Source organism: Equus caballus, chromosome 4 (assembly GCF_041296265.1).
Source record: "Equus caballus isolate H_3958 breed thoroughbred chromosome 4, TB-T2T, whole genome shotgun sequence".
NCBI lineage: Eukaryota > Metazoa > Chordata > Mammalia > Perissodactyla > Equidae > Equus > Equus caballus.
In genome coordinates this window covers 90,048,053-90,062,879 of record NC_091687.1, presented here as the reverse complement: position 1 = coordinate 90,062,879, position 14,827 = coordinate 90,048,053, and the positions used below count along the sequence as shown (strand labels likewise).

General features: G+C 39.8%; 1 protein-coding gene and 1 long non-coding RNA gene across 26 annotated transcripts in view; one reads left to right on the top strand and one right to left on the bottom strand.

Annotated features, from left to right (window-relative positions):
• The window catches only part of MKLN1 (muskelin 1), a 312,981-nt gene that overhangs the window by 151,043 nt on the left and 147,111 nt on the right, over window positions 1–14,827 (bottom strand). Inside the window, exon 1 of one of the 24 annotated variants that reach the window (XM_001500999.6) lies at window positions 13,176–13,316. The exons of 19 other annotated variants lie outside the window; for them this stretch is intronic. In XM_001500999.6, coding sequence (XP_001501049.1) covers window positions 13,176–13,273 — 98 coding nt within the window. In that variant the 5' untranslated portion in view covers window positions 13,274–13,316. Of the gene's footprint in view, window positions 1–12,957; window positions 13,145–13,175; window positions 13,317–14,827 lie in introns of those variants that run through there. 4 more of the 24 variants (XM_070265085.1, XM_005609411.4, XM_070265093.1 and 1 more) reach the window with 4 other exon arrangements.
• Window positions 13,371–14,827, top strand: part of LOC106783100 (uncharacterized) — a 58,012-nt gene continuing 56,555 nt past the window's right edge. Inside the window, exons 1-2 of one of the 2 annotated variants that reach the window (XR_001380631.3) lie at window positions 13,371–14,383; window positions 14,589–14,679. This is a non-coding gene — a long non-coding RNA (uncharacterized lncRNA). The remainder of the gene's footprint in view (window positions 14,384–14,588; window positions 14,680–14,827) is intronic. The other variant, XR_002807609.2, reaches the window with a different exon arrangement.

Below are 14,827 nucleotides of genomic sequence, written 5' to 3'. Positions count from 1 at the left end.
TTTTAAGAGAGAATACACAAGAATAAGACTCAGGAAACTGAACCCTTTGTAACTATTTTTGCCTATGTATTTCTTGGAAAGTCTACATGTACTCCCAAGAATAAGCATGCCCCAATTTGAAGACTGCTGCTCAAAACTAGTAACCAAAAATCAAAACTGTTGGATCTCAAGAGTTTATTTATTTTTTTTGAGGAAGATTAGCCCTGAGCTAACATCTGCCATCAATCCTCCTCTTTTTGCTGAAGAAGATTGGCCCTGAGCTAACATCTGTGCCCATCTTCCTGTATTTTACATGTGGGACACCTGCCACAGCATGGCTTCATAAGCTGTGCCTAGGTCCACACCCGAGATCAAAATCGGCAAACCCCAGGCCACCAAGGCGGAGCACACAAATTTAACCACTACACCACTGGGGTGGCCCCATCAAGTATTTAAAATTTTAAATTCTAAACTATAGACTTTATTCACATCACTTTTCTACTTTAAATTCTTTGACGGCTCCTCACTTCCGAAAAAATAAAATTCAAATGCACTAACATGAGATGTAAGATCATTTATAATCTGTGTTTAATCAAACATGGAAATCAGATACACACACACAACCTCTATTTTTTCTTGTTTAAAAGTAGTATTTATTTGTTAAAATGAAATAAAATTTAAAACTCTGGGCAATGCCCAAAGAAAGGGGTATTAAAAAAAAAAATCAATCCAATTACTGCACCTGAGAGATAATTACTGTTAAGACTTTGGTTAATTTCCTTGCAGTCTTTTCCATATGCATAAGCATACAAATAGATGTGTGTGTGTGTGTGTGTATTTTTAAATATGAACTGGATCAAACCATTTTAATCAGGGGTTTTTTTTGTCCTGTGTTTTTTTAATCTGTCATTTTATCTGAAGCATTTTCTCTACAGCATTTAAAAACACTCTAAAATGTACATTTTTAATTTTTTTCTAAAACTTACATTTTAATGGCAGCCTAACAGCCCATCATAATTCAAAGATACCTCAAAAAACAGTTCCAGTAAATCTCAGGGCAATACATCTCTATCAATAACATTAGGGGCTGGCCCAGAGGCATAGTAGTTAAGTTCAGCGCGCTCAACTTCGGCAGCCCAGGTTTGCAGGTTAGAATCCCAGGCGCAGACCTACACGACTAGTCAGCCATGCTGTCGCAGCAACCCACATACAAAACAGAGGAAGACTGGCACAGATGTTAGCTCAGGGCTAATCTTCCTCAAGCAAAAAAAACAGGAAGACTGGCAACAGATGTTAGCTCAGGGTGAATCTTCCTCAGCAAAAATAAATAAATTAATTAATAATAATAACAGATTTTTGCCAGGGGATTAATTTGCAATCCATGCATTATATTTTAGATAAATATAAAAATAAGCACTGCCCTAAATGCCCTGGAAAAGTAGGTTAGAGTATACCATTAAAAATTCAAAATATCTTACTTACCGTCCCTAAAAGAATGAAATAAAATTCAAAGTTTTGTTTTCATTATACTTAAATTTTTTGCATAGAGAGTGGCAAGTCTCCTAAATGCATTTGTGATAAGTAAATGCTTATTTCTTCTAAAATGCAGAACCACAAAGGAAATATAAATAAATAGAAGTTCACTGAAAAATATGCGTAGAATAAATGCTAATTGGGTAGAAGGGGAAATGGTAAGTGACTTTGGAACACTATCAGCCAAGCTGCCTTCAGTAAATAGCATCTTTTGTAACACTGTAACTATGAAATTAATCTAAACAAAACTTTAAGACTTACTTAAAGCATTCAAAAGTGGTGAATTTGGAGAGAAATATGGGTAGGGACACCAGGCCACATATGTAATGTCTAAGGAAGAAGTACCTGACCAAAGACACAGGTGTATCAAGTGCCCTGTTTAACTGTCTGGAAAAAGTCTACTTCCAAGCATTTCCCCGGTTCTAATACGCTACACTAACCGAACAAGTTCCAAATGTTAACCTAATTTCCTAAACAGGAATTGTTGAACATGCACAAGGGTAAGGATAAATTCTTGCATTCAAGAAATTTGAAGAATGGTAAAAAATAAATAAATAAAAATCATCTGTACACAAAAGAAGGCATATAGTTCTTTTACCTCTTCCAAGAAGTCTCCCCTCACGCCCTGGCCACCAGTAAAAGCTTCATCCTCTGAATCTCACTCCTAATTTCTGTCGCATTTACTACTTTTATCACTTATCTGAACTTAGCCTTTGCTACCTACTGTTGCACTTTGTATGTATCAACAGTTCATCACCAGAGATTGTCTCTCATACCCTCAAACAGGCCTGGCTATTAGTCAGGAATTAGTTACTAGGCATCCAATAATTTGTTTATGGTAAAGATAGCCCAAAATGTGAAAAGACATTAATTGCAACTTCAATACCACAATGTAGCAGTAAAAATATAAGTAAAAAACAAAGTTTTTCTTTAACCTGTCACCTATAGTATAGGTTGTAGAAAGTAGAGATAGTGATAGATGTCAAAGACTTAAACTTTCAGATGTAGATTTATGAATTTTCCAATCATCTGAAGCTCTGAAAGAAACTGTTCTGTCAGAAAAGAAGTTATTGGGGCCGGCCTGGTGGCATAGCAGTTAAGTGCGCACGTTTCGCTTCAGCGGCTCGGGATTCGCCGGTTCAGATACCAGGTGCGGACATGGCACCGCTTGGCATGCCATGCTGTGGTAGGCATCCCACATAGAAAGTAGAGGAAGGTGGGCACGGATGTTAGCTCAGGGCCAGGCTTCCTCAGCAAAAAGAGGAGGACTGGCAGTAGTTAGCTCAGGGCTAATCTTCCTCAAAAAAAAAAAAAAAAGAAAGAAAGAAAAGAAAAAGAAGTTATTTTCAGCTCTTTCAAAATCTATGCCCCAGTCTGTTTAAGGAAAGAATTCATAAACAACTTAAGTTTCATAAATATCTCTCATTCAATATTTCACAAGTAAACCATATAAATTTTAGAAAAAAAATATCAACTTTCAACTACCATCCCCACTAGAACTGCTTAGCAATGTATGTATGAACATATGTATGTATGCCTCCATGTAAGCATATACACTGATAGGTAGGTAGACATCTTAAAAGATGAAGACATGGAGCCAATCCATATACATTTCTTTTCTTTTCTTTCTTTTTTTTTTTTTTTTTTGAGGAAGATTAGCCCTGAGCTAACATCTGCCACCAATCCTCCTCTTTTTGCCGTGAAAGACTGGCCTTGAGCTAATATCTGTGCCCATCTTCCTCTACTTCATATGTGGGACGCCTACCACAGCATGGCTTGACAAGCGGTGCCATGTCCGCACCCGGGATCCGAACCGGCGAACCCCAGGCTGCTAAAGCAGAATGTACAAACTTAACCGCTGCACCACCGAGCTGGCCTGAGACATTTATTTGTAACAAAAATAAAGGAAGATAAAAGACTAGCTAAACTGTCACAGAAAGTTCTCCGAGCAGTAGACTTGAAGTCAAGCAATCTGCCATCTAATTCCAGATGCTCACTTTCTTTACAGGGCTTCAATTCATATGCATTAATCATTTTCTTGACACTACATCAATAAGAGAAAAAAATTAATTAACAACAGCCTGGCAGTTCCTCAAACAGTTACACATAGAGTCACTTTATGACCTAGAAATTCCACTCCTAGGCATTTACCCAAGCAAAATGAAAACCACACAAAAACTTGTGCACAAATGTTTATAGTAGTATTATTCATAACAGACAAAAAGTGAATACAACCTAAATGTCCATCTACTAACGAATGGATAAACAAAACATGGTATATACATACAATGGAATATTATCAGCCATAAAAAGGATGTAGTACATAAAAAGGACTGTAGTACCATGCTACAACATGGATGAGCCTTGAAAACAGTAGACTAAGTGAAAGAAGCCAATCACAAAAGACTACGTATTGTATGATTTCATTTATATGACACGCCTGGAATAGGCAAATATATAGAGACAGAAAGTATATTAGTGGTTGCTTAGCGATGGGAGAGTAAGCAGGTAATAGCTAAAGGATACAGTTTTCTTTCTGAGATTACGAAAATGTTTTAAAATTTACTAAAGTGACGGTCACATATATCTGTGAACCATTAAAAACCATTGAATTGTACACTTTAAATAGTCTAATTGTATGGTATGTGAATTACCAAACCAAAAATGTTGTTATGTAAAAAAATCAACTAACAAATACTTAAGTTCAAGGATTGGAGGAAGTGATCCCTATTCTAAAATTAATCAAAATATTGGTAATATACTCTAAAACTTTCAAAAGCTGTTAGGCAAATCAGATTCTGTAATGGTAATATACTCTAAAACTATCAAAAGTTATTAGACAAATCAGATTCTATAATAAACTGACCTTTAAAGTTCTCAGTCTCATTAGAAATACTGCCTATAAGAATTATGAATAAGTTTGTAATAAAAACTTTCTAAAATTCCAAGATAGATAAAAAGGTTTCTATTGTTCCAAGTACTTCCAAATACAACACTTCACCCTGTGATAACCAATTTCACTTAAAATATTCTCAGAAAATACTGAAAACTATGAAAATCATGAAAGTTTACAGCATGGATTTTAAACTAATTATCTGATATTTTGAACATGGCCAGTATGTGACTCCCTCTAGCCTCAAACCAAAATTGCATTAAAAAGAGAAAAGTAGTCAAAAAGCCGAGTTAATTCACTCATTTATTCATTTAATAAACAGTAAGCTAGACTACAATGATGGGGGTAGGGGGACTCCATAGTCCCTATGGAGCTTGTGGTCTACTTGGGGGGATAGTTATTACTCAAGTAATCATACAAATAAATGCATAATTACAAACCATATAAAGTGGTATATGAGGAAAGGTATACATTTGTATGAAAGCATTTAACTGCTGGGGCAGGGGAAGGAGTGCCAGACTCATTGTGGGGACAGGGTAAGATAAGGCTTCCTGAGAAAGTGACATTTTACCTGACAGCTGAAGAATAAGTAGGAGTTAGGTTTTATGGTTCTTCTGATCAAATTACTTAAATCAAAAGGGTAAAGGGAAGAAAGGGGACAATGAGAGGAGGGGGAAAGGAGACATAGCCAAGGATGCTTAAAATAATTTAACATTTCTATTTATACAAAACTACAAGCCTTCACAACAAATACATATAGTGATGACTATAATAAGAATCAGTCATATTAAGGAACACAAGGATATTTAAAAAGTATTAAATACCAACAATATTTACAAATCAAAAGTTTACATTAGACCCAAGTATCTTCCTTCTAAACAATATCTTCACATAAATATAACATTCCCATGAAAGTTCTAATAAAAAGGTAGATAATATAAAAATCACATTACGGGAAGGGAAAATAACTATATAGTTATGGCAAAGATTAAATTCTCAATTTCTGGACCTCATAAACAAGTAAGTCTCAAGAGAGACTGACAACTCATCAACCAAACCAATAATAAAATTTCATTTTAACTCTTAGTCATAAGTATTTAAAACAAGTGCTAAGAAATAATGTTATTTGTAATCCATAATTTTTCCCATCAGATATAGGAATAAGCTAGTTAAGGTGTCAAAAAGCAAAATGAAGAACACTGAGCAAAAAAATCTGGGGCTCAAATGTTACATTACTACATTAAAATAACCAAGAGAAATTCATAAGCCTACAAGATATAACAGTCTATTCCATGAGAACTAAACACAGAAAGATTTCTGCTTCTGGATACGACAAAATAGCCTGTAGCAGACCAACATTCGCCCTTAGAATCGGGAAAGCTGTATAAAATAGGAAGGGGAAGTTCTTAAGGTATCAGAGACTTTCTGAGGCAGCTAGGACTTGAGATGCCGAAAACCTTATTAAAGGAAGCTCCACATTCTGCACAGCTTTCCCTCTCAGGACATTTCACCTATTTCTTTAATGCACAGGGAAAGGGGCTGAAAAGCCAGGAAACGAAAGCCACTAAGGGGCAGAAAAGTCAGCAGAGTTTTTGGCAATTTCATGGGGCTAGGAAGACAAAATTTGGTAGTTGGGTCTTGCCATGACACCCAGGACTTGAGGGGTCAAGATCCCATAGTGAAGGGAGGCACAGAAGAACAAATCTGACACTGTGTACTGATTTCATCTTGAGGCATGTATCGATTCTTAAACTGAAAGAGCAAGAGGCTAAAAAGCCAGCAAAAAGCAATTGAAAAGCAAGAAGGAGCTTTTAGGACTCTCATGCTGCTAGAGAAACAAAAGCAGGAGAGGCCCTGGAAATACCCAGTCTCTCAGCTGGGTTCCATTTAGGGCTACCAAAGTTGGGCAAACTAGAGGTTTATAAAACCTAAAACCCAGGCTCGAGTCAGCTCAATTCTTGACTGTTGAGGTGATCTGCCTCTATTCTATCTGCCTACCAGAAGATGGGTGAACCCTCTCTAGAGAAAGATATCATTAGGTACGTAACTGTATTTGTCATTGTATCTACAATTCTGCATATCATGTCTGGCATTCAATCAAAAGTTACCAAAAATAAATAAATAATGGTAATAATAATTACCAGACACACCAAAATACTTAACCAACAGGAAAAAGACAATGGAAACAGACCTACAGATGATCCAGACAGTGGCGTTTTCAGACAGATTTTAAAGTAACTTGATTGATATGTTCAAAAAAATAGATGACAATATCGAGATTTTCACCAGAGAATTAGAATCTATTTTTAAAAAGAGAGAGAGAATCAAAATTCTAGCACTAAAAAATACTACAGGTGAAATCAAGAAAAAAATAGATGGGGTTAAAAGCAGACTGGAGGGGGCCAGCCCAGTGGCGCAGTGGTTAAGTTCGCCTGTTCCGCTTCTCAGCGGCCAGGGGTTCGCCGGTTTGGATCCCAGGTGCGGACATGGCACCGCTTGGCAAAAGCCATGCTGTGGTAGGCGTCCCACATATAAAGTAGAGGAAGATGGGCACAGATGATAGCTCAGGGCCAGTCTTCCTCAGCAAAAAGAGGAACACTGGCAGTAGTTAGCTCAGGGCTAATCTTCCTCAAAAAAAAAAAAAGCAGACTGGACACAGCTGAACAGAGCATTTGTGAACTGGAACACAGGCAAATAAAACCTATCCAGAATGGAATAAGGGGAGGAAAAAAATGATTTAAAAAAAAAACAGAGAAAAGCAATAAAGGACATATGGGACATGACAAAGGTAAAGCATATTTAACTGGAGTCACAGAAGGAAGAACAGAAAGAATGGGGCAGAAACAATATTTGAAGGATACCAAAATTTTTTCAGAACTGATAAAAGAGTCATGCTACACATTCAAGAGGTACCAGAAACCCCAAAAAGAGTAAATACAAAGAAAACTATTCTTAGGTGCTAATAGGTACATCTCTGTAATTAAAATCTAGAAAATCTCCCATTTCAAAGATGATTTTTGAATGACTGAAATACAGCAAAATCAGATTGCCACAAACAGCTGAAATGTAGCTTATCTATACGTAAAACATCACAAATTCCCTGCATCAAGCCCAAAAGTCATTTATTAAAAATGTAGTACATTTACCTAAAAGTTAAAGCAAATAAAGAGATCTGCCTATCCGAAAAAAAAAAATTAACATAATATAAAACCTCCCAGCATTTGATCAAGACAAAAGTACCTCTACATAAAAGGAAACTGATGATGCCCAGAGAGGAATCACAACTTGCTAAAAGTCACAAAGATCCAATTCTAGAAGCCAGCGCTGCAGATTCAATCTCTAGTCCTCCATCCACCTCATGAGACTTTTCTCCTATCCTGGGTATCTTTATTTTTCTAAAGTTCTAAGATTACTAGACTGAAAATATCAGAACTTTCAGCGTCCAGTAAAGTTCCCAAGCCAAGCCAGTGTCTAATCTCAGTTTAGGGAAAGGGAAAGAGTGAGAGGGAAAGGAAGAGCATGATAGTACTGTCCCCAGGGGACTGAATATGTCCAAACTAGCGATTCACAACTTCTGGGTTGCAGGAGCCTATGGGATTGTAATTGAATCCTCAAATTCATATGCACGACAGTCATTGTCTATAGACCAAATAAATAAATCATCTCACAAATGTGTTCCATTTTTCAAATGTATGTAATTAATAAAATCAAAATTCATTTAGAAGCCAAAATAAAGGGAGAGGGGAGGAAGGAAAAGAAATTAATTGGAGCAATGTCACTTTTGAATTATACAGGCATTCTCTAGACATCTCTAAGGACCTGTCTGACCAAAACCACATTCTTGCCAATCTTCTTTGTTTCTGCTTTTTCTCCCCAAATCCCCCCAGTACACAGTTGTATATTTTAGCTGCGGGTCCTTCTAGTTGTGGCACGTGGGGCACCGCCTCAACATGGCCTAAGGAGCGGTGCCATGTCCGTGCCCAGGATCCGAACTGGGAAACCCTGGGCTGCAGAAGGGAAGCACGCGAACTTAACTACTCAGCCATGGGGCCGGCCCCCAAAACCACATTCTTAATGCCAAATTACTAAGAATAATGCCAAAATAAACCCAGGATACACAGAAACAGAAAGTTTCCTAAACAGACAGTAGGAAAATAAACTGATACTTTTAATCTAACAATTCAACATCTAAGAACTCATCCTAAATGAGTTCAACATTTGTTTCTATAAGGAAAACTGTTTCATTACTCCTAATGGCCAAAGGAAAACGACAAAAACAAACAAACAAAACCAAAACAAACCCACAAAGCCTAACTATCCAATGATGGGGGACTAATTAAATCAAATGCCATATAATCATTACACAGATTATAATGTATCCATAACAAATGACAATATAAAGAACATTTAATAACACGAGGAAATATTTATTATATACTAAGGAAGAAAAAGAATACAGAACAGCAAACCGAAAACAAAATCAAATGGGAAAATACATATAGACACAACAAAACATCTGGAATGATATATGTCAAAGGGTGATCGGTTATCTTTGGGTGGTGGTATTAAAGGTAATTTATATATTGTTTCTGTGGGTCTATATTTATAAATATCCCAGAATAAACTTAAGGGGATTTTTCAATCAGAAAAAATATATATCCATTTTTAAGTGAAATTTTGAAATAGGTGAAACAGCTTCACCTCCTATCCAAAGGGTCAAATCATATCACTTTTACTCTGAACCACAAATCACATGTTAACACAAGGTACAATTTTAATTAATGTTTGATTTTTACATAATAAAAAAGACTAACAGAAAAAAAGGTAAACACACTTAAAAATGCATCAAATTTTATTACCTAAACTATTTAAGTCTTTCAATAATATGTAAACAAGATAAGAATCATTCCACATCCACAAAATCACCTAATGTGTAAAAAAACACTTTCAAACGTCCGCCCAGTTTTCGTATTATACATTAAAATCTTAAATTTAAACATAAAATATATCTAAATATCACTCCCTCTCTCTGTCCTAACATTATAGCACTTCTTATTTATATTCCCAATTAGGCACATTATAGTCACATGAAATACCGAAGTAGCTTTGGTAACAGAAGTCAGAAGGCCCAAGATCAGAATCCTATCTCCTACCCTTTCAACTCTTGGACCTGGACAAGTTAACTTACCTCTCTAAACCTCAGTTTCTCTAGGTGTAAAATAGAATGATAATATTTAACATAGAGTTTTTGTGAAGACTAACAAAAAACACAGGCTAAATACTAGTGGTGGTTGTTACTAGAGGCACATCCAATAGTTCTGAACTCGGAGAACTTGCCAAGACTCTTGAAAACTATATGACCTTGGAAAACTTACTTAACCTGTAAGGACTGGCTTCAGTGTCCTCATCTGTAAAACAAATCTAATACCTATCTTGCAGGTTTGTGTTCAGGATTAGGCAAAACCATATAACAAAAATCATCTCGCAGACAAATTGCAGTTAGTATCACTATTAGCTACAGCAATAAACATTTGCATACACGAACTAGCAGTTTATAAAATATTTTGACATATAAGAGTACATGTAATTCTAAGAATTAATCATTTAAATAAATGTATTTCTCTTAACTCCCAACTTAGTTGTAAATTCCAGAAAAAGTAAAATACAGGGAAACTATTTTAAGCACACTGAAAAATAAAAGGCCACTATGTTAGTTTCAAAGTAAAATACGTTATCTATAACTAGATCTGCTTTAACATTTTTAAAGTCCAAATAAATCTAAAAGGGTTAGAAGGAAAAAAATTCTAAGTCCTTGGAAAGAAAATAGAGACTTCACATCTTTACAAAACTAAAATCTAAGTGCCTTTAATACAAGAACGCTTTCCAATCTCTGAATTCGTCTCTCTACCTTTGTGCAGAAGCAGAACGGCACTACAGAAGACCACGGAAAGTGGAGCCAGACTGCCTAGGTTTGAATCCCAGCTCCATCTAACAGTGTGACCTTAGGTAAGTTTTAATTTCTCAATGCTTGTTTCCACCACCAAAAAATGGAGATTCCTGGCCCTGGCCTGGTGGCGTAGTGGTTAAGTTCGCAGGCTCCAATTCGGCAGCCCAGGGTCTGTAGGTTAGGATCCCAGGTGCAGACCCACACACCACTCATCAAGCCATGCTGTGGTGGTGTCCCACATACAAAACAGAGGAAGACTGGCACAGATGTTAGCTCAGGGACAATCTTCCTCCCCAAAAGACAAAAAAAGGGGATTCCTCATACAATTGTTGTGGGGATTAAATGAGTTAATACACTTAAAGTGTTCATAAGAGCACCTAGCATATGGAAGGCACATTATTATAAGTGTTTCCTACTCTTGTTATCCCCTCAAAATGCCTACCTCTGTGACTTGTAATCAGTAAACTTCTAATCAATAACTACTTGCTTCTCTGTAAACAATTTCAACAAATGGCTTTACTTAAAATTAGACCTGCTTAGGAAGTACCTTAACATGACTGTCACTGCCAGTTAAAGATACAGCAATTGCTATTAGAGAGGATTTTTAGGGCACAGGTAAATAAAGTCAATCCCTTTCTCACACTTCCTATCATACAAACATATAACATCCTTACTTGCTAATGGAAGTTCAGTACCAAAACGGTTTTACAATTGAGGCATGGCACACACCAACCTGGCAGACAGAAAACTCTCAAACTCAAGCTCCATAATACTCAACTACACCCCTTCAAAGAAAAAAGTTCAGACTACCCTTCTATTATAATAGTTTAGTCCTTTAAAATAAAAACTATACTGCATAAATCAACAGAATATCATAAGGATTAAATAAGACTGCAAATGGAAGAGTCTGAAAGTTAAATATGCATTAAATACAAGTTTATGAACACATTTAAGAAAATTATAACAAATTTCTCCAATTAAACAGCTGCCTTCTAACTCCAAAACTAGTGCTCTGTCCACTTCAAATCAGGGGCCGGGATAGTAAGACAAACGTCAGAGTAAAGTTGCCATCGCACTAAATCATTCCCTGCTTGAAATGTACCATTCCTTTTTTATTCATAACTCAGACAGAACTAGTGATACCCGAGTCTCATCCCTACACTAGAAGTTTAAGCAGTGAAATCCTAGAAACAGCCTAACTCAAGAGGAGGAAAATGTCTCCAGTCATTAGATCAAAAATGCCACCCCAATTCCTAACTGTCTGTGATCCTAACCTGGCTAGAGAAAAACGCTGATTATCCTCAGATTCAAGAATTTGTTAGCCCTGAAAACCCAAAGGCAAGTACCTACGACCACATTTCAACTCCAGCTGAGGGCTAGAATCTTTACCTGGCTCACTCCCAAATTAAAAGTTGGATTCCGGCATCAATCAGGGACACAGCCATCCAGCAGCCATCAACAGGCCACACGGCCCAGATCAGACCACACAGCACTTGGCACCCTTGACTAGACCGGATCCTACTGAAGGCCTGATTGCCAACCCTTGATCTAGCCAATAGGACAAGGGGCTGGCAGTGAAGACAGAGTCTTCTAGTCACAGCTTCATTTTGAGATTGACTGATATGACTGGAGAAATCAAATTTGAGAATTTCTGAAATATGGTTGGAAAACTTCCTTGAACATGCTTCACAGATTTAGTCACTTTATTTTTTCAGTAACATAAAAATACACTATTTGTAACTTGTTTGGTTCATAAAGTCATTCCTGGGCTTGTGAGATGATGGTCCAGGGGGAAAACCAGCTCTTGTCTTCAGGGTCTGCACAGATCTTAAAACTTTACTAAGCCAGTTTCTCTATCTGTATGCAAAACTCGAGTTAGATCTCCTCCTTCTCTCAAGATAAGCTAAAGGTAAGTAAATACTGTATGAAAGTACTTTCAGCATTTCTGAAGGAATCTGCTACAGAAAACATACGGCAGTAATGCAATGGAACTCTTTTTCACACCTAAATCGGGAATCCAGACCAAGCCGGCGCTGGAAGTCAAATTTATTCAAGACAAACTTTTCTGTCTATACTTGAGTTTCTGGGTCGGGAAACGGGTCTGTATCTATACAAATCCACTTCAGAGCCATCATATAATGGAACTCTTCTGTAGCGTCCCTCCTTCCCGCTATCTCTTCCAAGAACTGCCAGCCGGAAAAGACACCCTGTGTAAATCCTACGACGTCTCCCGCCTTGCAAGGATTCAGATGGATTCCACAACTTTCCAGCCTTCCGTGACTTTGACCTCTCCTCCAGAGCGAATCACTTTTAACGACCCTACCACCACCACCACCACCACCACCACCTTCTCGGGAACAGTCGCTCCTTTTCTCAGCGTTACACTTTGTCCCGGCAGCAATCGACTGAACGGTCCCCGGTCTCCGGCCGCCTGGGATGACCTCAGACATCTTCACCAGCCGGCCCGCCGCCGGGACCCCGAAAGCTCCGACTCCTGCCCCACCTCCCCGAGCCGCCTCCCCCCGAGCCCTCCTCAACCCCCAAGTCCCCGGCGTAGCATCACCCGGTTCCCCGCCGTCCTACGCGCTGCGGACCAGCCACCCACCTCGCCTCTTGCCCCCGACCTCGCTCTCCGGACCCTCAGCCCTCCCTGAGGCGGCGGCGGGAAACGCTCTCGGCCGCTGGACCGAGACTCCGGAGGCCGCGCGTCCCCCTCACCAGGCCCCGCCTGGGCCTCTCGGCTCGGCCGCCCTCCACCGCCCCCTGGCCCAGCTGTGCTGACGCCGAAGAGTAGGCAGCACGAGCCCGGAACCCAGCACTTACTCGGGAAGGTAGGTGGAGGAGAAGGAGCTCCACTTGTGTAGCGCGTAGGGGAGAAGCCGGCACTCGGGCGCCGCAGCGACAGCCCCGCCAGCCGCCATCTTGTCAGCACCGTAGCGGCCGCCACCGACCGCCGGCCGCGCCGGGAGGAGGGAGGGGCGGGGCCTGCTCTTAAAGGGGCAGCCGCCCGCCGGGGCCGTCCGCTCGCTGGGACTCGCCTCCTTACCCCCGCGGGGAGGGGTGAGGCGGCCGAGCGTCCGCGATTTTCTCCTGGGGTCTCCGACGCCCGACCCTCCTTAATGACTTGCCCAAACTAGCACTGGAGTGTGGGCACCTGAGGGGCTCTCCGGCGGCGCTCGGCAGGGAGTGGCTAAAGGACTTTTCTCCCAAGCTGAAGTAAGGAAAAAGGCAAGAAGAATGTTATGAAAAGAAAGAAATTGTAGTGTGGGGCCAGGAAGGGGAAACTAGAAGACGAACTTGGACAGAGGACGCCTTTGCGAGTTTGGAAGCCGCTGCCCTCTCCAGTTTATAAATCCTTTAGGGAACCAGCCTCGAGGGGAATTGGAGTGGAACAGCCAATGTCCTTTCCCTCTGGAGTTGTCCTGGTTTTAAATGTCTTGTCCCGTGTTTCAGAGTCACATGGAGACTGGAAAAGGAAATGCTCGGCGTCCTCTCACCCTGTTCTGTTTTGGGTCCGCGATGCCCTTCTCACTGTAAACATTGGTTGTGAGCCATCTGGTCCTAATCCTGTGGAATTGGTCTGCTCAGTAATGACATTCCCCCACAGACCAGAAAAATCCTCACGGAGCTGGGAAGCTGTGTGTCGTCATGTTTCCAGGTGGTAAAGCTGCCCGCTTTTAACTCTGTCAGAAATTTGGCCCAAAATTTCAGAAAGAGCCAGAGAGAGGGAGAGTTTCTCGAAAAAGACCACGGGGAGAATAACAGGCTTCTGCTCTGAATGCCCTATGAGCGTTAAGCCAGCTTCTCATTGAAAAAGGTCACTTGATCTTAGTATCTGGCAACTTTAGAAAGCGCTCCCATCAAGTACCTGTTTGTCAAGGTTGGCATGTTTACTCCTTGGCTTGGCCACTGCAATTGCCAAAGTCCTCACAACTCACTGTCTAAGAGATTCTACCCCTGAAAGCCCGGACACTGTCTTCATCTGCACCTGAGGATGGAAGAAATGTAAAGGGTTCCTCAGTGATGACCAAGTAAGTCGAAAGGCCTGAGTAATTGTAGTCTTTTGCCGTTCTAATCATTCACCTGCCCAGGTTTCCTCAAATCCTTTCCTGACTTCCCGTTTCCACAGGGGAAAACATATTAGTGTTCTGCACTGGCATATCAGGTCAAGAATGCCAAATAGAAAAGCCATGATATGTTAGCCTTTAAAATCACATGTGCTTTGGTGTGTTACAGCATGTCGGAAAAGGATTTGCTGCTGGAGGGAATGCTATAACCCCAGTGACTCGAGCCGGGAGTCCAGAGACAGTGGGAGAGGCCAGAGAAGGTTAGTCCCAAAGATGAGTACTGGTTATCTTCGGGGGAAAGAGATACTTTTAAGGGGTGAAGATTAAGATGGTGACTCAGTTCAATTAGTTTGGGGCCCTGAATTTGCTAATTCTTACCCTAATGTAAGTAGAGTCCTTGTTCTTTTC